General features: G+C 35.9%; 1 protein-coding gene across 1 annotated transcript in view; it reads right to left on the bottom strand.

Annotated features, from left to right (window-relative positions):
* Nucleotides 1-2539: 2539 nt before the first annotated feature.
* TBC1D22A (TBC1 domain family member 22A) overlaps nucleotides 2540-26074 on the bottom strand; it is a 180065-nt gene continuing 156530 nt past the window's right edge. The window contains exon 13 of the mRNA XM_055808796.1: nucleotides 2540-5821. Within this exon, the coding sequence (XP_055664771.1) occupies nucleotides 5693-5821 (129 nt within the window). The 3' untranslated portion in view covers nucleotides 2540-5692. The remainder of the gene's footprint in view (nucleotides 5822-26074) is intronic.

Raw genomic sequence — 26074 nt, 5'->3', positions numbered from 1 at the left:
TAAGCCTGGGCATCTTGTTACCTCCTGTGAGCTGTCATGACAGCTACGTACTTTGTATCTCTGCTGCTGCTAAAAGAGTGAATGGGCTGATCAAATGGGCTGGTAGCAGGAACTGTTCACTGGAAATCTCAGTTCTTTCTGGAGGAAGATGGAAATACATGAAAATATCTAACCTGGATTTCAGAAAGCTCTAATGTCAGAGACTGCATCCTGAGTTTAAGCTGAAGTTGTCCAAATACCCCAAGAAGTGCCTTTCCTTATCCCTTCTGGAATTCAGAAATTAATGAGAGTAAAAATAATCTGTTCTCCTTGTTTGTTTTTGTTTTTTCTTCTATTGCTTTCAAATTCAGAAGTCTTCCCATGAGGAGGATCTCTGAGTAGGCACAGGTAATTGATGGCTGGATAAGAAATTCCTGGAATGAAGTGGATTGGGCTCCAAAATCCAGATCTCACAGAAATGAAATATCACATATGATACATAACAGGAAAATCAAAGCAAATACGTACACTAAATCTTGATTAATTTGACAACAAAGGCAGAACAACAGACACTGCAGTAGACTTCTGCTAGAAATTTTTGCACTTTATGACTTAGATTTCTAGATAATTTTGTATTAGGGACAAAATGAATACCTGTACTGTAGTTCAGACTTCTAAGCTTGTTTCTGGAGCATAAGTTTCCAAGGATCTCCATATGTCTTGGTGACAAATTCAGACTAATTTTCTGTGTTGAGGAAGCTTGATCACAAGCATAATGTGGATTCCAGTTCAAACAACTATGCTTTACTGACTATGCACATAAATTCTCATTTGGAATCTTATAGGGAGTTTTTGTCAAAAAAAAAAAAAAGCCTACATTTCAGAGCACCTGTCTCTGAAAGGCCTTCTGTAGTATCACATCTTTCTCAGGCTCTCATTTCTGGCACATGTTTTGACTCAAATGTGAGGTATGCACAGAAGATTCTGAAGTGTTAAAAGGTTCTTTGATATGGTGCCACAGCAATTTAATTATTTACTCCAGTGCTGCCTCAGCTACACCAAGATTAAGGAATGACGGGATGCAAGATTTTAGCTTTAATTTATAAAACTGCAAATGACCTGGAATTAAATTGCTCAGGAACTTCACTCTCCATCATACAGTGATTAGAAGCACTTGAGCTCAAGTTCATTACCATGGCAATGGCACAGCATCCTGCCTGCGTGATTGCTGGACCAGGAGCTTTTTCACCTCACCTCTTTCTCCCAGCTCCAAAGAATCTGAAGCAGTACAAAGCACTTGCCTTTCTCCCCGCTCTGTTTTCAAGGAGGAAGGGACCTGAAGTGGGGAGCAGATTTCTGGGAAGTCCTTTCTGTTGCACTTCACATTTATATCTGTGGGATATCTGCCCAGGACATAAGATAGGTATCCAGGACTGCTTTTGTACAAGAAAATCAATAAACAAACAGCTTTCAGCTGTGCTTCCCAGCACATTCCTTGTGAGACCTTGGGGCCTTTACTCCACCTTCTTGACCTCTTCTGCTTTTGAAAAAGCAATTTGAAAAATCTCCCCTTGCTGATTTTCTGCAGTCTTCAGAAGATTCTAGCAGATGAAGAAGCATGATTACAATTCATGGTCACTCACACACGTTAACAAAGATTGCCTGTTGCATCCCTGTGTCTTTTCCCCTGAGTGCTGTGTGGAGTTTTAAACAGAGAAGTTAGTAACTTTTCCTTCCATATAACCAGGTTTGTATATTTTTCTCACCAGACTCATCTGGATTACTGGACATCTCCCACCAGCTTACTAAACATAGTATCAGATTCACAGAATGGTTTGGGTTGGAAGGGACCTTAAGCTCATCTAGTTCCACCCCCCTGCCATGGGCAGGGACACCTGCCACCACCAGACCAGGTTGCTCCAAGCCCCATCCAGCCTGGCCTGGAACACTGCCAGGGATGGGGCAGCCACAGCTGCTCTGGGCAGCCTGTGCCAGTGCCCCACAATAAAGAATTTCTTCCTAATATCTAATCTAGATCTACCCTTGAGCTTCTTATATGTACAGGACATCTCTCTTTGCTTGTTAATGTACTTAAAACAATCTTTACCTTTCCAGATCTTAGTCATCGCACATCACTACCTTTTACTGCGTCCCCCCCATGGAGCTGAAGCTTTCTCTCCTTCCTCATCTTCAGGGACATACAGAATTCTGTACCTCCTCCGTTTGCTTTGCCCTGATTTGCTCCATCTGGCCCCCCGTTTAATTCTGCTGTGGTGCCAAATCTATCTTCATCTGCTTTTTGCAGAAAATGCTCAGTACCTTGTATGTATATGGTTTAAACAGAGACATACCTTTGGAAGCTGTCTTATTAACTTGCAAAATCTACAAGATACAAGGGCAGAGAGTTACAGAAATGTAATTGCAAAGACGGGTTTTGCTACTGCATTTGCTCTTGTGATACAGGGTTCTGAGACCATAAAACATAAACACACCAAAACATGCTTTGATGTAGTACGAAATGTGCTTGATGAAAACAATAAAAAAAGCTTTCCACTCCATATAGCACTTCATAAATATGCATTTATTTCCTCATCTTTCATCACTTTTATAGTTTTAACCATTGCCTCAGTGGTAATATTTGTCAGAAGCATACAATGGAACTTCAGGTACTTCTACTCTGTAGTTCTGAAGTTAAATTCATGGGTCTTTCCATAAGGAACTGAGCCAAAAAATAATTAAACTAATTTCTTATAACATATTACAGAGTTACATCAGATTTCAACTTACATTTCTATCCTATTCCAGGTACTGTATTTACATAGTTAACTAATTTGTTTATTTACATTTTTCAAATTCTGCGGTCATATATGTTTTTATATTGTACATTCTTGTTTAAATTTTTATTACAGAAATTCTTTAACGCACATTTTAGACACTACAATTTCATTATTACACATGAGTTCTAGGAAATTACTGCCTGGTTTCACTAGCGATGTGTCAAGATGCCTCCTTCATAAGAAAATACGTATTAGAAAGGAATTTTATAATATTCAGAATCCTGAATTTTGAAAAAAATAAGTACATGGGATGTAATAATGATAATGTTATTTCTTTTTCTATGTATTATTTTGTTTGGAATGACATTACCCGAGATGTAGAATTGTTAAAGGTAAGGTGTGTTTTTAAAAATAGAATGAAATACTTTCTGTAAATCTTAAAGTATTGAAAATTTGAAATTTTACATAAATGTTGGCCTCCTATTTACTGAACACTATTCCTATCTGTATAGATATATAAATGTTATTTATATATCTATATCATATTTTCCAGAAAAGTCTATAGCTACATAAATAAGCGTTGTTATTATATTAGGAAACTTCCCACTACCCTTAAAAAGCAATGTGCTCAAGTACAATATTCAACTTCTGACACAGACACAAGAGTAAATGTGACCTCTAATGGGAATACTTCCTTCCAAGGGACGTAAGAGGTACCTGTTGAATTTGGAAGACATGGCAGACAACTTATGTGGACCCGATGAAGGAAATTTTGTATATCCAGTCCCATAAATGTTATGCAGGAGCATCTGACAGCAGACAACTTTGGGTCAACTTTCCATGTTACATGTAACTACCTAAATAACATCTTAATAGAAAAAAGTTAATTATAGAAAATCCTTACAACATTGTACATTTAATGCTGTGTGTCTTCTCTCATTACAATAATACGCATTTCTATTAACAAATGATTGTAAATACCAAGTTTAAAGCAAATGGTCATAAATTTCAGGTTTCTTTTATTCTGCTATTGGTAGATATTCTGTTAGGCACAATATGACATTCTTTGTAAACATAAATTTTGATACATTAGTAGACCATGAACTGAAGTTACAGAAGACAGTATATGCACATTTAAGAAACACAGCCCCACCACACCCTCTAGGCACAAATGCAGCAATCTAGGAGGCCTGATCTCGTACCCATCGCAACTGAAACCCCCAGCTGATACCGCTGGAACAGAAATGCATCCTAGCCACCAAACAGTCCTGCTTCTGAATTCATTCAGTTTTTTCTCTTCTACCAAAGTTTTCATATAATTTACAATACAGATCTCCATCACATGTTGGTAAAAATGTATTTTTATTCTATTTACCCTGAAACAACCTTATTATTATAACATCAGTGTCAGGAACTAAGGCCCCTAAAGCAAGCAATGTAACGTAGCACATCTAGAAAGCTTTCTTCAAAATATGTATCTACGTATTTTTAAGAACTTGAAAATAATCTTCCAATAACAAGTCATAAGAAAAAACCTCTTCAATATCTTTTATTTCCCAAACTTAAAAGTGCACTACATTTTTCGTGCAACTTTGTGCAACTAGAGAACTGAACTGAGGAATAACAATTCTGAGCTTCCAGTATATTGCTTATTGCAACTCTCACCCTTAATAACCTATATGTGTAGGGTAGGCACAAATTAATATGAGTTATTTACATCCAACGACGCAACATCAGAATTCTTATCTGAGAAGATTTGTTGAAAATAAATAGTGCACTTAAACTGTGTTTTAAGAAATTATTCAGTATCCCGTGATTATACGGAGAAACATTAATTTCATTCTATAAAGTTATAGAGGATTTTTATTCTGCTAATGACATGAGAGTGATCTGAGTACATAGTTACTGTTACTGAGAACTATCTTCTTGCTTCCTCTGAATAATCAGAAAAAAGGTATTAAATGGTTTAACAAATAAGCTTTGGAAAGCTATATTAATTTTCCTTTTCTAACATGCTAGAAATGGAGACTAAGGCAACAACTGAGATAGATAAAACTATATCTTGCTTTGTAAACCAAGCTTCTTCATATGTTTCTTAAAAGTGAACTTTCATGCTGAGAAATTGAAAGGCCTTGAAAGAAACACTTTAATTATTTTGACAAGACCAGATCTTCTGTTTTATTTGATATTTTAAGAACACTCTAAAATACACAGAAAGGGATTTATTTTCATGTTACAGATGAGTCTTCAACTTTAAGTAACTCCTTTGTATGGCTAAAATGCTTCTACAGCACCCTGCAAGACTGAGTAATGTTTAGAAAAATGAAACCAATTTCCATTCCAACCTTCTATATTCTTACATTATTGAAGTCTTCTAACCTAATTCCATGGAAAAACAACAGATGGTGTGCGACTGTCAGTGTCTTCTGAGTTATAACCAGACCTTGAAACACTGGCCTGGCTGTCTCATATGGTCTTTACAACTATGAAAAGCTCTTTTTTTCCACTCAAAGTAAGTAACTTCTAGTGACTAAAACTGGCTGATAGAAGTCATGGCAGGTGACACTGAAGTAATGACAAAATCATTCCATAAGTACTTTTAAGTCTTAGGTACACATAAAAATTGCTTGACAGAAATTAGTCAGACTGTAGTTCTCCTAATTAGAGAAGGGGGAAAAAAGAAGAAAGTTATGTGATAGGCTTCTGAACTCATTTTTCATGCTGTGCAAAAAAGTTCACTTCTAAGTTCATTCAATGTTTGATATCCTGCGCTGTCCATTTCTTTGGTATTCTGTTCTCATTCTGCAAATTCTAACAGAATTTTAATGGTCATCTTAATTCAAACGAAAGAGCAATGAGCTGAAAGCACAACCAGAACAACAGGTGCCGTAATACTGCAGAAAACGTTGGTCTTAATAATTTCTGGCTCTTTATGTTCATTTCTTGTAATGATTGGGGGCATCCGCAAATGCAAACTTCAGTCTGTAGGCCTCTGCTAGGAGTACGCTAATCTCTTCATTTCCCCAGTGTACCGTGGGCAAATTTTGTAAAAATATTAACAATTCCTAGATGGAGAGAGAAAAAAAAAGAAAAAGATACCAGTGTAATAGCAATGCATCACTTATACAGCGAATATTTATAAGCAATCACCCATGTAACACCAAACAAACCTGCGATCCCATTAGGTTTAGTGATTTTCCTGTAACTTGCATAGATACTTGCTATGAATGTCAGATACAAGATTATTCTTTCAAGTTCAGACACCAGCTATTAATTGTAGATGAACTATGTTTTCTAGCGTTGAGAAAAATAAAATTAAAAAGAAAAAGCCTCACTTGCTCTGTAAATGCTATCTGAAAGAAAGCAACACTGCCCAAGTGTGTGAATTCTTTGACACTTGTCCTTGTATAAATATACCGCTACTGGTGCACCCTGTCATGGATGAGACCCTAGTTGTACTCAGACAAAAAAGAACGCACATGCAACGTATCAGAACCATGCTATTAGACTTCTAAGAGGTAAATAGTGTTAGTATATCCATTTTATAGCTGGCAATCGAGACAAAATGCTCGTGGGTACTGGAGTCACTAGAAATTACTAGAAATCTAATTCCGAGCTCTCTAAGTCCAAAATGGTTTAAAACAGGTCCCAGTGTTCTTTTAGATTTGCTGTATTTCCTACATTATATTAGCACCTGTATACATCTTCCATACTTGCCAATTCCAACCAGCTCTAGAAGTTTTCCCATATTGTTTTGCATATGGCTCTTTAAAAATTCCCCATATAACTTCCACATTTAAGATCTTCAACCTACTTTCAGTCTGTAGCATCTGTTGCCCAGCTCATTCCAATATCCCTGTGCTAGGTGTGAAGACAAGGAATACCTACATTTCCTCTTTAGGCAGCTATAAAATATTCATTTAATTTTTAATACTTTAAATGTTTTTATAACCTCTTTATCAGGCAGGTTAGAGGTAGACAGCTACAGATAAAGCAAAGTGGCTGACTACATTGCAGAAGTGCTACAATTCTCTTCCCTAATTAGTCTCTTCACATGCAAACGTGAAGAATATCTGTGACTTCTGGTGCTGCTGCTTTCTAGGTGTGCCTTGTATATAGCACAGCAAACAAGAGTTCAATTTCTTTCAACAGTAATTATATAGCAATACAGATCAAATTAATCAATAGAAGTAATTTCAAATGATAAGTTGAATTCAATTTGAAAAGGTCATAAAAGATGGATTCCTGCTTTTATCGGGTGTATGTTTTATTGTAGTAACATGGTATCAGCAAATATGACCTATGTCCTGTTGGCCAAAACTCCAGGATTGTAGCTCTGTGCTACACTGTGAGGCACAGTCAGATCCCACTGATTCCACTTTGAAGGATCCTTCAAAAGGGTTACGTGAAAAACGTTTGCTTCCTATTCCATCACCGAATGGTGCAAAGGGTGCTCAACTATGCTACAATATATAAAATACATTTAAACTTATGTAGAAGTACAGAATGTACTTTTAAAGTACCTGTACTTTCAAAACATCATTTTCCATAGATAAATGAACTTGTATTCTAGAACTAGCCTATTCACCATGTAATCAAGACATGACAGTGGTAAACTTGCTGGAAGTACTGTGGTATAAAAGTACCTTTAAAAGTACGAAAAGTAAGAGGTCTGTATTTTAAACAACACAGCAATAAAACTTGGGAGTAATACTGCCTGTTAAGCAATGGCTGTTATCAGATACAAAATTATTCTTGAGGGAAAAAAAATAAACTTATCACACAAGATCTAATACATATATGTAAAAGAAAATCCCAGACTACCAGACAGATATCTCCAAAAGACGACTATTTCTAAAGCCCTTATTCTTCAGTGTATTCCTCAGTTTCCTCTAAAGGTCTGTTCCTTGTAAACTAAATCAAAACGGAATATTAATAAACCTTCACATTGTTAATAATTATTACAAAGTTATCAGCCTCCTTCTCCTCACTGAGATTGTAACCCAATGAAATTCCAGCCCATTCAATCAATCTTCAAAAAATCCCAAACCCAGAAGCTACGGAAAGCAAATTTTATCATGTTTTGAAATACAGTTTATTAGCAAATTCCCTTACAGTATGAAGTCCACTATAATCCCTTTATTCAATACAGCTTTTAGGATAAGATTTGGCAATAATACTGGTTATTTGGTAATTGCTATCTATAGTTGTTATGCTATTTATTGTCACATCACCCCAACACTGACTCCATATGTGGATCTGGAAGGAAGGAACATCAAACCAATTACATAAGAAGTAACATGTTGATAGTCAATAAACCATAAAAACGTTATTCCAGTAAGTAGAGCACAGAGATCTCTCCTGTCATAATCAAAGCAATTAATCTACTTTGGAAACTCAGTTCTGGCCTTTTTTCTGTGTGAATTATTGACAAAGTTCAACTGCAGGGTGTGTTTTTTTAACAGAAGAAACTTAACAGAACATTAAAACCAGTAATAGAATAGTGTTCTTATTTCTAGTTAATAAAAAAATGGAAATAACTACAGTTAAAATCAGACTTGAACATACTGAGGACATTAATAGAGTTAGTTTTTAATGTCAAAACTGAGAACCAGTCTATTAATTTCACAAATAAAGGCAGTCCTAAACCACAGTATTTTTCTACGGGAATTGTTAATCCTTCCTGCGGCTAACTGCAATGTAATTACAGTCTGAGTACTTCTTGTCTACCACAGCTCTATTTTGTACTGACAGGCAGAACTTGCAAACTTACTATATTTTATGATCATGAACTTTTCAAAATTATACTGCAGGACCACATATAACTAAATGAAAGGTAAATTAACTTTATATATAATCTTTCATTACTTAATAAGGAATTGCTAACAGCTATATTTTGAACAAGAGCTATATCTGTTACACACTATGCACACATAGAAAACACCGCAAAATTTATGCTGGCAATGTGATTAAACAGCTTATTTTACAAGAGTTATTTGTACTTTCAGAAGTTGTGCTTCAAATTTTAGAACACAGCACCTACTTTTAAAGAACTAATGAAGTGCAATACTACTAAAATTCATTTAGAGGAATTATTGAGACAAGCTAAGGAGGAAACCAATTATGGCCAGAAAAACTGTCCATTTATCTTTTTAGATAATATAAAACGGAACTAAAGCATATGCATACATACAAAGTATTCTAAATGTTTTTATGGGAAAATGTATAATGTGGTGCCAGAGAGAGCCAGGACTGTACAGTGGTTCAAAAAACTTTTTTTCCAACCAGATGTAACCACTATACAGGCAAGATAAATGCTTAGTATAGGAATGATTTAATTCCCATTTCCTTTACAACATTCTTTTTCACTTGCTTGTATTTGGGATGGTCAAGTGTGAAAGGAAAGGGTGGCATGCGTGGCTAGTACCAAGCGGGCGTCCTGTCCGTGGACTTGGTCCCTCCCCTGCGCTGCACAGTGATGCAGCCAGACAGATGTGCCAGAGCTGCTGCCTGAGCGCCTCAGCAGCTGCAGCGGCCAGGCTGGTAACGTGCTGTGCAATGCTAATCTCTAGTCCTCTTCCCAGATATTTAGGATGAAGGATACCCCTTGCTTCGGGACTTGGCCAAGCTCCGTTCAAATCCTCCCCCTGCAGCCCGCTATCGAAGCGGTAACAAACGCACTGGCTGGTAACATGGGAGCACAGGTCCAGCACACACTGCAGAGCCCAGCTGACCTTGGTCACTTGCCTCAGAGCTACCTTTCCCTGCTCTCTGCCCCGCGCTGTTAGCTACTGCACCCAACAAACAGGGCTCTAGTCCTGAGACGAGTTCCCTTTTCTTTCTTGAGTACCGTTTTTCCTCTTTCAATGCGCTCAGCAATATTTCCTACACTGCTGCCACTTCTTATTTCTCCAGCTGCCCTACCCCGCCACATGGAGTTGCAAATAATGAGCTGTATTTCTGGAGTGCTGTGCATCTTATTAATTACCTATGTCTTGGAGTCAGAGAAAACATTTCTTTCCTATTGGGCACAGCTGGAATTAAGAAAACTAAGATTTCAAAAACCTAACGTTAAAGAGATAGGAAGAACAGGTCATCTACTGCAGCTTAAGAAATCCCTGCTGCAGATACAGGTTAAGAGGTGTAAGTGGACCTGGATCCTTCAGTGGTGGAGCTGAACACCTGCATTGCTACCTGAGCTTGCAAGCTCCGTGCCACAGGGCACATGCAAGGGTAGGCAGCGATGGCTGAGGGAGCACCAACAGTCCAGCTGGGGTCCTGGACACAGTAATGCCCTCCTTGTTCTGGTAATTTCAAAGACGATGGGTAAACCTAAACTTTGATAAGCAGAAGATGGGGAAACACTGGTTTATCTATGCTAAGTGTTAGGAGCCTGCAGTGCCTTTAAGCCTGTACTGGACACAGTCTGAAGGATTTAGGAGAGATATGTTCTTGGCAAGTCATAAATCAGTGTCACTCTAGAATTCCCACCTTGAATGTGAAAGTTCATATCCTGTCCTGTGACAATTTAGAGGAAAAAGCACCAAATCAAAAAAACCCAACCCCAATATCTGTTGAAATACTGAACGTTCAACTTTGTAAATTCCATCCTAAATTTGACTTTTTATTGTACGTTTCTCTATTGCACATTACCTAAATTATGCGTCTAGAATTTCTTGGAAGGGTTACTAATTCTTTCCAAAGAATTGCCTATTAAACAATAATGATTATTTATCTCAATTTTGCTTTCTTTCGTACTCCATGACATCTTAATCATCAGACCACAGCATACAGAACTCAGAACAGTATGAAACCAACTACAGAAAAAAAGGTTATTCAGAGTTCTAACTAGGCTTGTTGTATGTAAAAAAGGATGCTGTGAAAAACATATCTAAATAGGCTAAAGGTTAATTTTTCCTACCAGCTTACATTCAGCAACTCAAGTGCATAGTGATCTTCAACAACCATATATTTTTTTATTCCTTGATTCAAATAGAATTTTTTTATTCTTCGTTTCAACTGAACGATCTCCAATTAATCTTCTGAAAACATACAGAAATATACTATCCTTATAATTAATTTCAGGTTCCTAAGGCGAACTTCATAGAAACACACCTTAACATTCTGAAAATGAAAGCTTATGAGAAGTTGATGGCATTATCGTTTCCCTTTCATGTTTTTCTTTTCATGACTTCTGAAAAAGATTCCTGGACTCAGCATATTAAAACCACTAAAATAGCAATTAAAGTCCTGTTTCATCCAGTATGGATCTCTTATACAAGTCATTAGCAACCTTAATTGTTAATCATAATATACGTGGTTCTAAAGAACCATGTCAGAGAAGCTATGCTCACTTAGCTGAAGAGAAGATTTCCATCTTCATTTACATGGCTATGAAAATATATAAATTAATATCGTTTAAAAGTACATTAAAGGACCACACCTTAGCTGATATTGTAGGTAGCCTTATGTCCTTGTTCTCAAATGAAAACAAAACCCCAAACCACAAGTAATCCCCATCCCTACATCTTAAAGCAGGAAACAAATTTGCACGTTAGATCTTTTTCTTAACGAAACTTACTATCTACAGGTTATGACGTACAAATTTATAAGGCAAGGTTAAGAACATAGGCTTAAAAACAAAGCAAGCATTACCACCGAACCTAACAGATGTTCAACTCCATAAACAAACACCTTATTTTTGTAATACCTTTTTAACTGCCTCAAAATGCTTCAAAATTACATGCATGTGAAAAAGAAGAAGTTAAGGTACTGACACAGAATATTAAATACCCAAGAAAGAAAAGGAAGTCACCTTATTCGAACACTGATATAAATTCATACTTAAATCAGCCGGTCAAATAAAACCAGTCTTAAGTTCTTCCTGACATTTAAACTACAGAAAACAGAACTTGCATTTTAAAAATCTCATATGAAAATTAAGTATCTCAGGAAGCATCCAAGAAGATTTCTTAGTACTCCAATTGCTACAGCACAGAGCAGAATGGTCCTGAAGCACTCAGATTATTCTTTTTGCCATATTGTTCTATGAAATATTGCTATATTTTTTGGTATTTGGAGATGTGTACTTCTTATGCACCAAAATACAAATCTTAGCAAATTAATAGTAAAAGCTCAAGTACATCACTTGTACTAGCTCTATGCAAAAAGCATCAAATAAAGGAAAAAAGGGAAATATCCAGAGTATAAAAAGTCAAAGATCAGAAGTCATTCTATTAAAAAAAATATGAAAACAACCACCACCCAATCATAGAAACTGCTGTACCAACTAAGACTGCAGCGATTATGGCAGAATTTCATTTCTGAAATGAATTTCTAATGAGTAAGTTACTATATTCTATCATTTTTTTCTGTAGTCAAGCGACATCAAAATATTTGTACAGCAGATTGCAACAGAAAATTTACAATTCTGTCTCTCCATAAAGTCCATATGCTACCCACTCTTCTTGGTTTGGTTTTCCTGACCATAATTTGGCAATGCATTTTAAGTTGAACAGTTTGTACAGCTTCAAATTCACACATATTCCCCTCTCTACAATGACTTAAATTTTAACACTGTAGTATAATAGCTAAAAGCTCAGCAAAAAAGACAGACAATCATAAAATACCAATATAATGAATCACAGGGAGAAGAGTGTATCAAAATTTTATATATTTCAGACTTAAAGCAATTAGTATGTTTTGACAAAAAAGGTATTTCACACTGTAAGTGGTTCTGAATAAAATCTTGTTTTAGAGAAAACATATATTAAGGATTGCTGATGCAAAATTACCTGTACATATAACTTTAGTACGGTCTGAGATATATAACTTTTACATCCAATAAATATGTCACAATGCAGCAGCTACTTAAACTAGTGTATTTTTAGAAGTAAAAAAAGTTCCTAAACATAATTCAAATGGAATATTTTTGTACTCTATGGATACAGGACTGAAAGAGGCCATTTCTCTTATGTTGCTCGATCTCCCATACCACATGAAGCCATATAAAGGTGTTTTATTCTGAATAATAAATAAACGTTCCCCACTTTTGCCGTGTCAAAACCCACAAAGTGTTTGTGCACCTCTAACAGACTGAAGGACATCAATACAGAGAACCAATGAGCTGATGGCGGAAGAGAAGAACCAAACCACCTCCATGAAAATATCGCAGTTGAAGGACAGATAAGAGCCTGCCCAGAGTCCTACGTCTCTACATCAGCAGGGAATCTGATAACTGAAAATTTCTAAGAGCCTGAGAATCCTCACAAAAATCGGTAACTACTAATCCAAAAGTCCCTTCAACTCTGAGAAGAACACCACTGTTCACATGAAGAAATTCTTAAGCTTCCTTGATGAGCAAAGCACGCAGGCACAAAAGCACAAGACAGAGGATCACCCAAGCCACACAGGTTCTCTCAACGTACAAAACCAACAACATCCCCCCACCCACCCCCCAATCTCTATCTGTTCCTTGATGCCTTAGGAGAAAAATATATGGAATTGCATTTCCTTTGTACCTCTTAGAAGAAATGATGCTTCAGCTGGCAAAAAGTTCCAAAAGTGCTTCAACAGACAGTTAGGCTGAGACATTAATTCAAATTAACACAATATAATTCAATTGTACACAACAAGCTAAAAAATAAAAATATTCTGAAACAGCACAAATACTATGTAAGAAAGATAATTAACAACTGTGCTCAAGACATTTTTCAGTCTGTTTGGGGACAAGAAGAAACAGAAATCAGAATTAATCTTACTGTATCACACAATAACATAAATCTATCAAGCTTTGTCAGAAAATATACACTGCTTTTTACCTCCTGATATTTTACATAGAAGTTGCTTTACCTAATTCTTTATAAATCAAAATGGAACAATTTATATCCTTTGGATCTTTCACCAACATTATGTTATGACTCCAATCTTTACCCTCATTACAAAGCAATTCAAATGCATTCTAGAAGATAATCATACTCCCTCTCAAGCTTTGTTTTACAAGGTTAAATAAGCCACATTCTTTTAATTCTCTCTGCTAGGGCCAGTTCTTCATTTCCCAGTCTATTGTTGTTTTTGTAAACATAATTCTGAAGAGATTACATAAAAAACAAACACATAATTCTCATGCGAGTCCCAGAGAGATGCAATTTTTCAAAAGCATATAGACAAAGAATATATTACTGGGACTATGGAAAAATAATAATTCTAAATGGAGTACATGGAAGCTCTAAGGTACATACAAATATCCTAAGGCCCTAGAGTTCTTAGACAATTACAATACTAACACATTTTATTTATATACTATTTAATCACCTTTCTTACATACCACTATACTGATAGAAATAGAAACCTACAACTTCAGCTTCAGTCAGCCAGAACTTGAGATCAAATTTCTATATAAGATGATGAACGCCTCAACTTCCATGGAAAAGAGTTTGCAAACCAACAGCTGAATACAGGATTTATTCTTTGCTTATCTACAAACCAACGGCCTCCAGACACAGACACAGAGAACCGAATGTCTTTTCAGTACAGTGGGTGACAATGGGCTGGGTTAACCTTTTCTGACTGCTGATTTTTAAGATTTGGAAGATTAAAGTCCTAAAAGAATTTAGCCCATGAGTAGCTCTTGGTAATCCTAGTCCGTATATGTAATGAAATAAACAAGTTTACTCTCTAAAACTTCACAAAAATCTGCATGTTGAAAGCAGTGGCCCCTGTCATGGTATCAATGCCCAGCAGAGTGGTCTGGCCGAGGAGCGCTCTGACAACTGCACAGCAGCTCCAGATCGGTCACCAAAGATCAAGCAAGTAAAAATCCTTAATTTTCTACTATGTAAGGACAAATCTTACTAAAAAGATGGTAAAAGCAATATGGAGAGAGAAATACTGTTTCCATAGCAATTATTGTAGCATGACAAAATTATATCTTTTATAAAACCATACCTTGTGGATCAAATACCATTTTGTTTAAATAAATGAAAATGACCAAATCATGTTTAAGGGTTTGGCCAAAACTGTAGTAACAGTTCTAGTGGAAAAATACCTCAGTGGCGCATTACATGGTATAACGTAAGTGTTTGATGGGCTGGTTTGCCCACAGTGACTACATCCCTCACCTGTTAGCAGGCAGATGAGAGGAGGAATTCCCGTATTTATCACAGCAATCTCCAAGAGAAGAAACTATTGCACAGCTTGGAAGATACTGCTGTTTCTCACAGGAAAGAATAAAGACATCAACTACATGAAATATAACTTTCAGAGAGGTATGTTGCTGGTGGCAATTTCGGTTTGTTTTAACAGGCCTGCCCGCAAGCTGGCAATTCAGAGGCAGCTCCATGCTCTCTTTTCTCAGGGCAGCAATCTTTAAGAAAGGATGTGGTAGAGAACAGCAGCTATTAAGGATTTCAAATGTCCCCGTTTAGCCTGTTGTCCTATGCAGATCAGCACCTGAAACTACGCACGTGTGTAAGAAGCGCGATGAAAAAGAATTAACACAAAGCTTTAGTGAATCAGTTCCTGAGGACTGGATGCGACCATTGCTATTCACTCAGCTAACAGCAAGCAAATGCTACTTTGCAGAAAACAAATTAGTATGGGATAAATGGGAGCTCCTACTATATTTGCAAAGGGATGTCTATTGTAGAAAACACTATAGAGAGCAAACGACTTGTCATGTATAAAGATCTTGCTCTTTATGGCAGCTGAAAGAGCTAGCTAGGAGGCTATGATGGCAATAATAAATCTGCTGTAACGGCATTTCTGGAAGAATTTTAAATCCAATTTGTTTACAAGTACATGACAAAACAATAGGCATTTAAATTCTTGTTATTTTTACTGTCTTGCAGTTGCAATGAGACAATTTTGTTGTAAGATAGCAAAATCTACATGCCCCAGCATTTAGGAAACCATAGGAGAGCACAGAAGATTGCAAGAAAGAAAATTAATCCTTCTCCATCTGCTTGTCTCAAAGAAGGGCATATGTCACTTCATCCTATTATTCAGCTCATACTCCAAAAGCTTTTAGTTTCTCTTTGTTCTCTTATCGGTAGTTTTGATTGAGTTTGGTAGTCAAGTGTACAGGCTCCCGTGATTTTAGTCTTCTCCAGGGTTACACACTGATAAGGCCAATAATTGACATTGTTATGCAGCAGTTTCTGCTGAAGAAATAAACATGGAAAGAAAACAGTTTTCTTTGTAGAGAGATGTCTCCAGTGACAGCTGTGAATTACCAACTAAATGGAAACCCTGCCAGTGCATTTAGTTTAGCAGGTCACTTAAATTGCTCAGGAAGAGCAGGATTTTTTTTTCTTTGTTTCAGAAAATCCTTTTTATATTGAAATGGAGAAAACACAGAGATCCCTTTGTGGTATTTACTGAAAATAAATAAAAACATTTGTTGATGAGAGAAAAATAACTTATAGTTATCATAAAGTCCTTTTTCTGGAAACTTACAGGACAGTAAAATCGAATTGTCATTGTGTGGAAGATTTGATTTAAAACTTGGATAGTAACAGCACCTCTGTAAAATACAGCCATAAAGCAAGGCCTACGGGAAATCTCTCCGGATTATACCCTCCCTGCATCACATCCTTCCCTTCCTTTAGCAGCAAGCAGACCAAACACAACTGACAACTCGCGCAGATAAGAGGGGCCCCTAATCTTGCAAGGTGTTCCTCCCCGCCTGCAAAATGCATTGCTGGACCTCTGCGGAGTACCCTCTCAGCATCCTTAGAGCTGTAAAGCTCTGAACAGAAATCAGATGCATTTCCTGTTACCTCATATAGGCTTCCAAGATAAGGAAAGACACAACCTACTGTCAGAACAAAAGTAACTTTGTTTTAGAGTTCAATTATGTACTTGGACATGGTGATAAAAATTAAAAAATAATAATGAAAAAAGCAGTGATTACTCAACAACTTTTTTTTTTAAACAAAATTGTGCTTTTCCTCTGCAACTAGGGTACACAGGGATCCAAATTTAGACTTATATTTTATGATAGCAATGTGGTTCTAACAGTGTGCTGCTTAGTCAGTACAGGTAACTGCATATCACATAACCAGACATCAAAATGTTTAAGAGGTAACTGCATGAAGGCAAAAACATTATACATATTTTAGAAATGACAACTGCTATTTCAAAATTGTACTCTAAGGCCAATTCACTGTCTGTTTCAACAACTGTGAGAACTTCAGATGTTTTCTGTATCTATACACGATAGCAACCATGTATGTCAGTGGGAGTATTATGTGTCAGATACACAACAGAAATTCTGGGCTGATTCCTAGAGTCATAGATGTTAAAGCCAGGAAAGATCATAACTTATCTTGGTCTGACCTCTTGTGTAGATACTAGGAACTAAGCCTGAACCTTTTTTTTTTTTTCCTCCTTTCAGGAAAAACATCAATTTGAAAACCTTAAGAGCTGCAGAAATTCATTACTTATTTTGTTAGTGAGTTAGGATTTTTTTTCATATCCAATTTCTCATATAATCATCAATTCAACTATTGGTTTTACTTTTGACAAATTCAACATCTTGAGCACTTCAGTCATCCTCTCTGAACCCTCTCTCTGTCTTTGACTTCAGACAGCAGAACTGGATGCAGTATTACTGGATGCAATTCCAGGGCCAGGTCGGATGAGGCTTTGAGCAACCTGGTCTAGTGGCAGGTGTCCCTGCCCATGGCAGCAGGGTTGGAACTAGGTGAGCTTTAAGGTCCCTTCCAACCCAAACAATTCAACGATTCTACAATTTGAAAAAAAACCAAACAAAAAAACCCAAACAACAAAACCAACAACAAAAAACCACACCCAAAACCAAACAAACCTCCAAAAGGCAAAACAAGCTCTTATATTTATTAATTTAAGGATCCAATTACCTCCATGTGCCACAGCATCATTATGGGAACTCATATTGAGTGAGCTGCCAGCAATGCCCCTGAGGATATTTTCAGAAGCCATGCATCCCAGGCTACAGTCCCTCACTCCAGAGACATGACCTGTTCTCCTTATCCTGTATTTGCAAAAATTTTTCATTTCACCATATCAACATACAGCTTGCATGAAGAGGTTAACTGAACAAGTGATTCGAGACTGGTTTATGTAACTGCTCCCTTCTCCTCACTTTGCCAGAATGGTAAATCTGTGTCATCCACAGATTTTTATTATCCGGTGTTTTATTAATGGAAATGCTGAATAGCATCATGCCAATTACTGATTCCCACAGAAGTTCACTAGACAAACCTCCTTGTGAACATGATTAGCTAAAAAATATTTTTTAGTCCTCCTGGTAGGATGTCATATTATGTTCTGCTGATACTGTTCAATGCTATCTAAAAATAAAAAGAAAATAATAACCACAGTATGAAATTATTATCTTGCACATTTACATCTATCAACTAAATACATAATATCACCAAAGAATAAAATCCAGTTTCACTGTCTGGTCTGTTATCTAGTATAGTTTCACTTTTCAGGAATAAAGATAGAAAAGAAGCTGTTAGGAATGACACTACAGAAAGGAAGTTTCATATGTTTTTCTTAACTGACTGTAAGAAAACTGGATATGTAACTAGATAAATAATAATTATTAGAAAAATTCTAAGTAAAATGGATAGAATTTAATACTTGTAATTAAAACTATACCTTTATTACCTTCATGAACATAGTATTTTTCTTCCCACAGGGTCTTCTGAGACAGATCAACAAAAATTGTCATCACAGGCACAGGAAGAACTTACATGTTACAAGCTTGTCATCAAAATCCATAAAGGAAAATAAAGATAAATGTATTTTTTCAGGCAATAAGAATAAATATTATTATTGTTAGCTGGACACTTTGTGGACTAGAAAACCAGTCTCTTTACAGTATTATCCTCTGATACGTTAGAGCTTCCCTATCCATGGTCTTCCTGAAAATTAGGAAAAGCCTTTGGACAGCACTCTCAAGTGTACAATGATGCCTACCCATGAAAAGAACAAACCCATTGCTAAGAAGAGTTCTGATAAGCTGCAAGTGGTAGATACATTAACTAAAAGTAATTGTAGATTCAAAATCTTCATGGAAGAAAAAATAAATACCTCAGACTACCCAAACAGCTAAAAGTATTCAAAATAATTTTAACTGGAGAGGATTTCTGTCTGAAAAGTAAAAAAACCCCACCTCCATAAACAAAGGTAATAAAACGTCAAATGCTTTCATTACAGTTTCACATTAGTGACCTACATTGTATCACTTACTGGTAAGTGATCATGCTGCCACAAGGGAAATGATAACACGCTCAGCAAGACTGAAATGGGATGAGACAGCATCCTTGCAGCCCCAGCAAAGCATGAAGCCAGTCTACTTATGATGGCTGGAACCACTCCAACCCTAATGCTACCTCATTTACTTTCTAATATTCTGTTGAGATGCGAAGTTGCAGTACAGATTTGGAAAGCTACAACAATCCACTGTTGATTCATGCTGTTAAATCACGCTGTTATTACGTTATATTTATGCCTCTATCACACTGCTTTATGATGGGAGACTTCATTATGGTCAGAGTCAGAGCAGATGATGAATGACACGTGCAGAAGAAACAACACTTGCCTGCATTAAAATATATAAAGTCTACATACATCAGATGAAATTAATTCTAGTGATAAAGCAGCATTACAAGTTTCAGATACAGACACACAGAACTGTATTTCAATGATTATACAAACACACAGGCATGTTTTGCCAAATGAAAGATTTAGCTGTTAATCACATGAGGACAGCAGTTAAGACTGCAACAAGAGTTCTTTTTTTTTCTTTGATCCAAGAGACTATATTTAACTGTGTGCTCTTTGTATCTTCAGGAATTCTGTGCTCTGGATTTTTCTAGTGCTTCTTACAGTGCATCTTCAGCAACTCTATTTAGCAACTATAATCAAATGATTTGAAAAAAGATTCCTAGGAACCTGAACAGCAGGAAAAGATAATAAATCATTCTCTTCTATAATTTCACCCTCTGGATTACTGACAAGATTTTATCTGAAAAGCCAAAACTTGGACACCTCTAGATTTTAATACCTGATCTGATGTCAAATGGGTAGATTGAAACATTTCTAAAGAAAACACGCTCACAGATGTCACCTACATAAGACAGATGACACAATATATAACCTGAACAACTGAAAAAATTGTTAAAAGTATGAAATGTTTAAAAATTGGTAAATCTTAGTATATACCCAATTTGACTTCTAGCAAAGCATCAACATCCTTAACTTGGGTATGATTATACATTTAATGCAGAGTGAATGGGCCAAGAAAGAAGATACATTAAGGATCATCAGAGCATCAGCTGCAAACATGACCCATCTGCATTTCAGTCACATAGCTACAGCTACTCTTAGCTAGTAACTAACCAGCAGCTGCTCCTTCAATGATTTTGACAATTAGACTGTCCCTTCTTCCATCTCCTCCTTGCATCCAGGGTAAAAATGCTCTTACCACACTATCAAAATTAATACAAATTTATGTCTAAATTTTAGAAATATTACCAATATACACAAGTGAATATAGCAGCAATCTGAAATGCTTTACCATAGTGCTGCTGCTTTTATGCAAAACAGACTGAAACATGCATCCTTTACGTAGATATATGTGTGAAAATCATGCAAGTAATGTAAACCTTATCTTTGCACTAAATTTTCCATTAGAGGGCTGAGTAATTAGCCAGCAGAAAACTCTCTTACATTTACAACGTGAGCAAATTTTAGTAACCAACTGTAGATGAAAACATAACCAACGAAAGCAAGCCCAAACACTATGGACTGATTTTTTAAAAGCTTTTCTTATACTTTAGGTTTCACCGATATAAGCTAGTTAAGAGATGGAAGTCTTGTGGTCCAGTGTGAGGTCCTACTGATATCCTTGGAATCCCTTATACTATTAAGTAGGGCTTTAATGGAATAAGTGATGTCAGTAATAACAAAGCACAGAATTCACCTGAGTTCTCAGATATTTTGAGTCATAGTGATGAACTTTATCTTCTGTGAAAATAATGACTGACTACATACTATCATCTGAATAAAAAGGTGTCATTAATATGTGGCCATCTTTCAAAACAGAACTGAAATTTAGAGATTTGCCCATAAAAATATTGTGAATAAGAACTCAGGTCTCACTTTTAAGTTGGTCCTTATTCCAACTACTAAACATTACTGTGCATTGATCACCTGAAGGAACTTCCTATCAAAAACTTCATATTTCAATCTCTAATTTTGATCATGTCTTAAAATAAATTCAGTCATTTCATTAGAATGTACAATTTTGGATACTGAATTTCTTTTGCTGAATATCTAGACTTTAGTCACTCTGAAATATTTTCCGATCTGTTCAATTTTGTGATATCCATTGAATTACTTAAGGAAAAATAACATGATCTAAAATACGTTAAGTTAAATTTGTATTTATTCTGTGTCTAATTCTCTCGTCATGAAGTCTGTAGAAATGGGCATTACAAAGGAAATGTTAAAACACCTTTCAATTTCATGTTTTTAGCACTAATTATTTTTTTTTGGTCCACTTTCTCAGTTCTGTTCATACTCCCCATATCACTTTTGGTGGTATTAGTTTCAGTATAATTTGTTGACCCACTGATAGCCTAGCATTGCTTTTCTACAGTAGTTGTCTTCTATTATGTAGATATTTTTATCCTAAGGCTCAATATGTTAAGACAGGCACTTTACTGAAGACAAAATATGATAATTCTGCAATTACGACAAACTCAACATTTAATCTGAGGAAAAAATAATTATGATGAAACCATTCACAATACAGCACAACTGCCATGTAGCAAAAATGAAATCTGGACTGATAAGAACATCCAATGGAATCTGCAAGAATTAAAGATCCCATCCAGTTTCAAGAAGTGTACGGTTCTGTTAGAAGGGGATAATTCAAACATCACAGAAAGTTATACATTATGTGCCGTTTCAGTGCACTAATCAAAGCTGGAATGTAAATAAATAATATATTAAAAAGAACAGTTGTGTTTTGTGGGGGTTTTTTTGTTTGTTTGTTTGTTTTTTACCAAATAGATAGCATAGACAGTCTTTTCTGATTTGGATGTTTTGGTTGGGTTTTGGTGGTTTTTTTTGTTGTGGTGTTTTGGCTTTTTTTTTTTTTTGGTGGAGATTCAATACCTTTGAAATTTTGCCCATCCTAAAATTTCTGGTTGTAATTTCATTTTCTGTTGGTAGAAAGTCTTACCTAGTTTTGGTACTCCATTAAGATCAGCAAAGAACAGCATATCCAGAATGAAACAGCACTTTTTCAAAACAGGGATGACACAACAACGTGGATGTAAAAACCTCAGCTCAGCTTTTCATCTCATTTCCTGCCCGGATCTTACATGCAGCATTAACAATGACAGGCGTTAGTCTCAACTATAAAATGGGAAGAGTAAAACCTTCACATCTTGATAAAACACTCTGCAAATTATACTTGAATTGCTCTGCTTATTTGCAAAATATTTTTGGGTTTGGAGCCTATTTATTGAACTTATATTTTATTGTTTTTTTAATGTGCCCAAGTGAGTATGCTTTGAAAATAAGTACGACTGTATTTATGTAACAGCAGTGTGCCTCTGGAGCCCTGAGGACCTACTCAAAATATTCAAAAGACTATGCCTTTTTTCTCTCCATGTACAACTTTTCAACAGTAGCATTTACTAAAAATGGTGAGTTGCATTTGTCAAATAACTCAACTGAAGTCAAATCTGAATTATTATTCTGGTTCACTTGAAGCCATCCAAAGACCTGGAGGATTATCAAGGAACTACCTCATGGGGAAGCGAAGGAAAATCGGTCCTTATTTTAGCATCTTTCTGTCCTGGTTTTGGCTGCAACAGAATTAATTTTCTTCTTGGTGGTTGGTACAGTGCTGCGTTTGGGATTTAGTATGAGAGAATAATGTTGATAACACACTGAAGTTTTAGTTAGGGTAAGCACTACCTAGCAGTAAGTCAAGGACTTTTCAAATTTCCCATGCCCTGCCAGTGAGCAGGTGCACAGGCAGCTAAAAGGGAGCAGAGCCAGGACAGCTGACCCAAAATAGCCAGAGGGTTGTTCCATACCATAGAACGTCATGCTCAGTATGTAAACTGGGGAAAGGTGGCCGGGGGGGCTGACTGGTGCTCGGGGTCTGGCCGGGCATTGATCAGCGGGTGATGAGCAACTGTATTATGCATCACTTGTTTCTTTTTCCCTTAGGTTTTATTCCTCTTTTTCCCTCTCTCCTTCATTACAATTAATATTGTTGTTGCTGTTGTTGTTATTTTTTTTAACTTTTTTCCAATTATGATACTATTCTTATCTCAACCCACAGGTCTTACTTTTTTCTGGTTGTCTTCCCCATCCCACTGCGGGAGTGGGGGATAACTGAGTGAGCAGCTGCATAGGATTTAGCTGTTGGCTGGGGTTAAACCACAACACTGCTTATTAGACAAATTATATTCTTCATATCCATTGGGTTTATGTATATACTTTTCACCTCATTCTTTTTTCTAGAATAAGTGAAATAGAATTCTATTTCAATTATGACATACAATGCAATTTTTAGATGCAGTCAGAACTACTTAACCATTCCAGCTTCTCACATAAAAGTAAATACAAATTTGTGCCAAGACCATAATTTTAAAAGTTTACCAAAAGTTATTTTTTTTAAAAAAAAAAACACTTATTGACAAAATTACTAATTACTTACACACTGTCAAAAGTCCTCTTTCTTGAGGACTGATTTATGAATTCTAGAAGAATGTTACATTTTCATAAATCTGGATTCATTGTGCCATGTGCAGACTTGCAGCATTAATGATATGTGTTTTTCTGAACACTACAGATTTGCTAAAGCATTTCACCCTGTACGTTCTGTAGTTAAACATAATAAACCTGTGGATCCCCTGTATCTTGGAAAAAACTTTATTATTTTTGTTTGTTGTTTGTTTGTTTTTTTTAAAAAAGAAAAATAACTATCATCACCCTGTGTAATATCCTGATAATACGTAGAAACATAAAATACATATGGGTGCCATCAGTTGTAACAATACATCTATGGTTCTGTTTTGAAAAAAACCAAACAAACCACCAAAACAACCACCACCAAGAAAACATGTAACTCATTAGAAACAGCATTGTAAGATTATTTTCTCATCTCAAACAGCTGGATGACAGTAAGTTACTTCCCATGTTTATGACACTGTTGTAAAATAACTATTATAGAATTTTATCTTACTTTTTGTAATCACTTCTGAGTCTTTTATTGAGAAGTATAATTCAGCATAGATTAAAGTTAGATGTAGTGACCAAACAGAAAGTTACAGAGTTTCCCAGTATAAATACCCATGAAGTATCTGGAGAAATCACTTTATATGATTGCCATAGGTCCAGTCAGTGAGTGACGTTTGCATCATTTCTGCTTTGTAGTTTACTCCAAACAACAACAGCATAATATGCTACAAAATCCAGCATCATTTAACCATGGCAACATTTTGTCATTTCTAGATTTTCAGAATATACATACTTAAGGGGAAAAAAAAAAAAAAAAAGTCCAAGTACTGCTCTTCACCTCAGGAAAATGTTATCCATCATTAAATACCTTATGTGTGAATGCTTTAGGAACTCATCAGAATGTATGTATCCAAAACCTAGAGTTTCTATAACACTGTTCAGAAAGAAACCTTTAAAACAACAATGATTATACTACATTTGGTCCAGGCCAATGTCATTCACTCCAAAAGTTGCATTTGCTATTAATTTTTGTTGCTACATCTGGGCCTATTTATTGGGTGTCAGTTCATTCTGCAAGGACAACTTTCAACAAAAACAACTGAGTAAGGGACATAAAGCCATATTAAACATTTTCCTGCAATTAAAACAACAACGTTAATGAAAACAATAGAGGGGAAAAAAACAATCTAGCACAAATTTCACCAAGCAATTTTCATTAAAAAATTGAGAATTAATTCCTGGGGCAAATAGGAAAAGCTAACCAATGACACTGTAAGGTTAATGGGATCAATCTAATCACATTCAAAATATGCAATTTTCAGAGAGTATAATGAAATAAAGATTTCGGTAAACTGCAGAACTTTGCAGATATGTAACACTAGGTAGTTAGCTTTACAAGACTGAACTGTTAGGATCCTACAGTTTTTACAGTACCCAAGTTTAAGAAAAATTATTACTACGCCACTGTTACTGGAATGATCTCTAAAGTTCTATATTCAGTAACTCTTCATGCCCCCTGTTTTTTGTAATCCTTTGCATTTCCTTCAAGAAACACTGATTCTGAAGAGACTGTTACAGTACGTAGTCAGGGACCAAGTGATATGTGGGTAATACCTTTTTTTAGGTTGCTCTGCTTATTAGCCTCTATGCAAAATGGGTAGTAATGAAAAGGTTTAAAGCTAATCAATAAAATGCATTAAATCGGTTATTGACAAGATTATACAAAGTACATAGTATGATTTTACAGAAAAACTGTAAGTAAAATAAAAATGCACTCTAGAGTTCACTCAGTTACAGAAAAGGGATAAATTTCATTATTAAACAAGAGTTAAAATTATTAGGTTCAGAAATAGAAATTAGGCATTTGTTGGTACATTTAAAAATCATCTTCCTATGACTCCCACATGGATGTGTTTTCCACCAAAACCATCTTGGATTCAAAGCTGTAATACTAAATTCCTTAAACTCAAATAATAATAATAAAAAAATAGAGCTGCACACAAAGGGGGAACACTTGGGACTCTCTCATAGTCAAGTAACTCTGGCCCAAAGAATGAATGCATGCAGAAGAAACATTTACCATGAAAACATTCAGAAATTAAAGGTACCTTTTTCAACTGATACAAGTTGTACAAATACTATATTCCACAGTTTTTGTCCACACCAAAACAAGTTTTACAAGTGGAATTATGTTCAGCATCTCTTCCCTCTATACAGCAGTCGCCACTGGATTTGCTCCTGGATGCCTAAGAGCTTTCATCCCTCCTCCTTACTGACAAGGTCTCTAGTAACAGTCGGTACAGGAACCGATACATGGGCTTGCAAAGAGACACTCAAATCTTCAAAATAGTCTTCAAGGAATATTCAATATTCAGACCACTAAATGTAGGCATTTAACAGATTAATTCTAATTTCTGCCAATGCCATGATCTCTTGTAACTAATAGTGTGACATAAATATTTGCAGAGCATAAGGTGAGATCAGAATGACTGATTCACACTCATGTCTTTCCTCTGACTACAAATATAACTTAAAGTGACTTTATTTCTGATTTAGACCTG

This window comes from Falco peregrinus, chromosome 6, assembly GCF_023634155.1.
Source record: "Falco peregrinus isolate bFalPer1 chromosome 6, bFalPer1.pri, whole genome shotgun sequence".
Lineage (NCBI taxonomy): Eukaryota > Metazoa > Chordata > Aves > Falconiformes > Falconidae > Falco > Falco peregrinus.
Note: the sequence above shows the minus strand (reverse complement) of the source record. Positions and strands in the feature narration are given on the sequence as shown.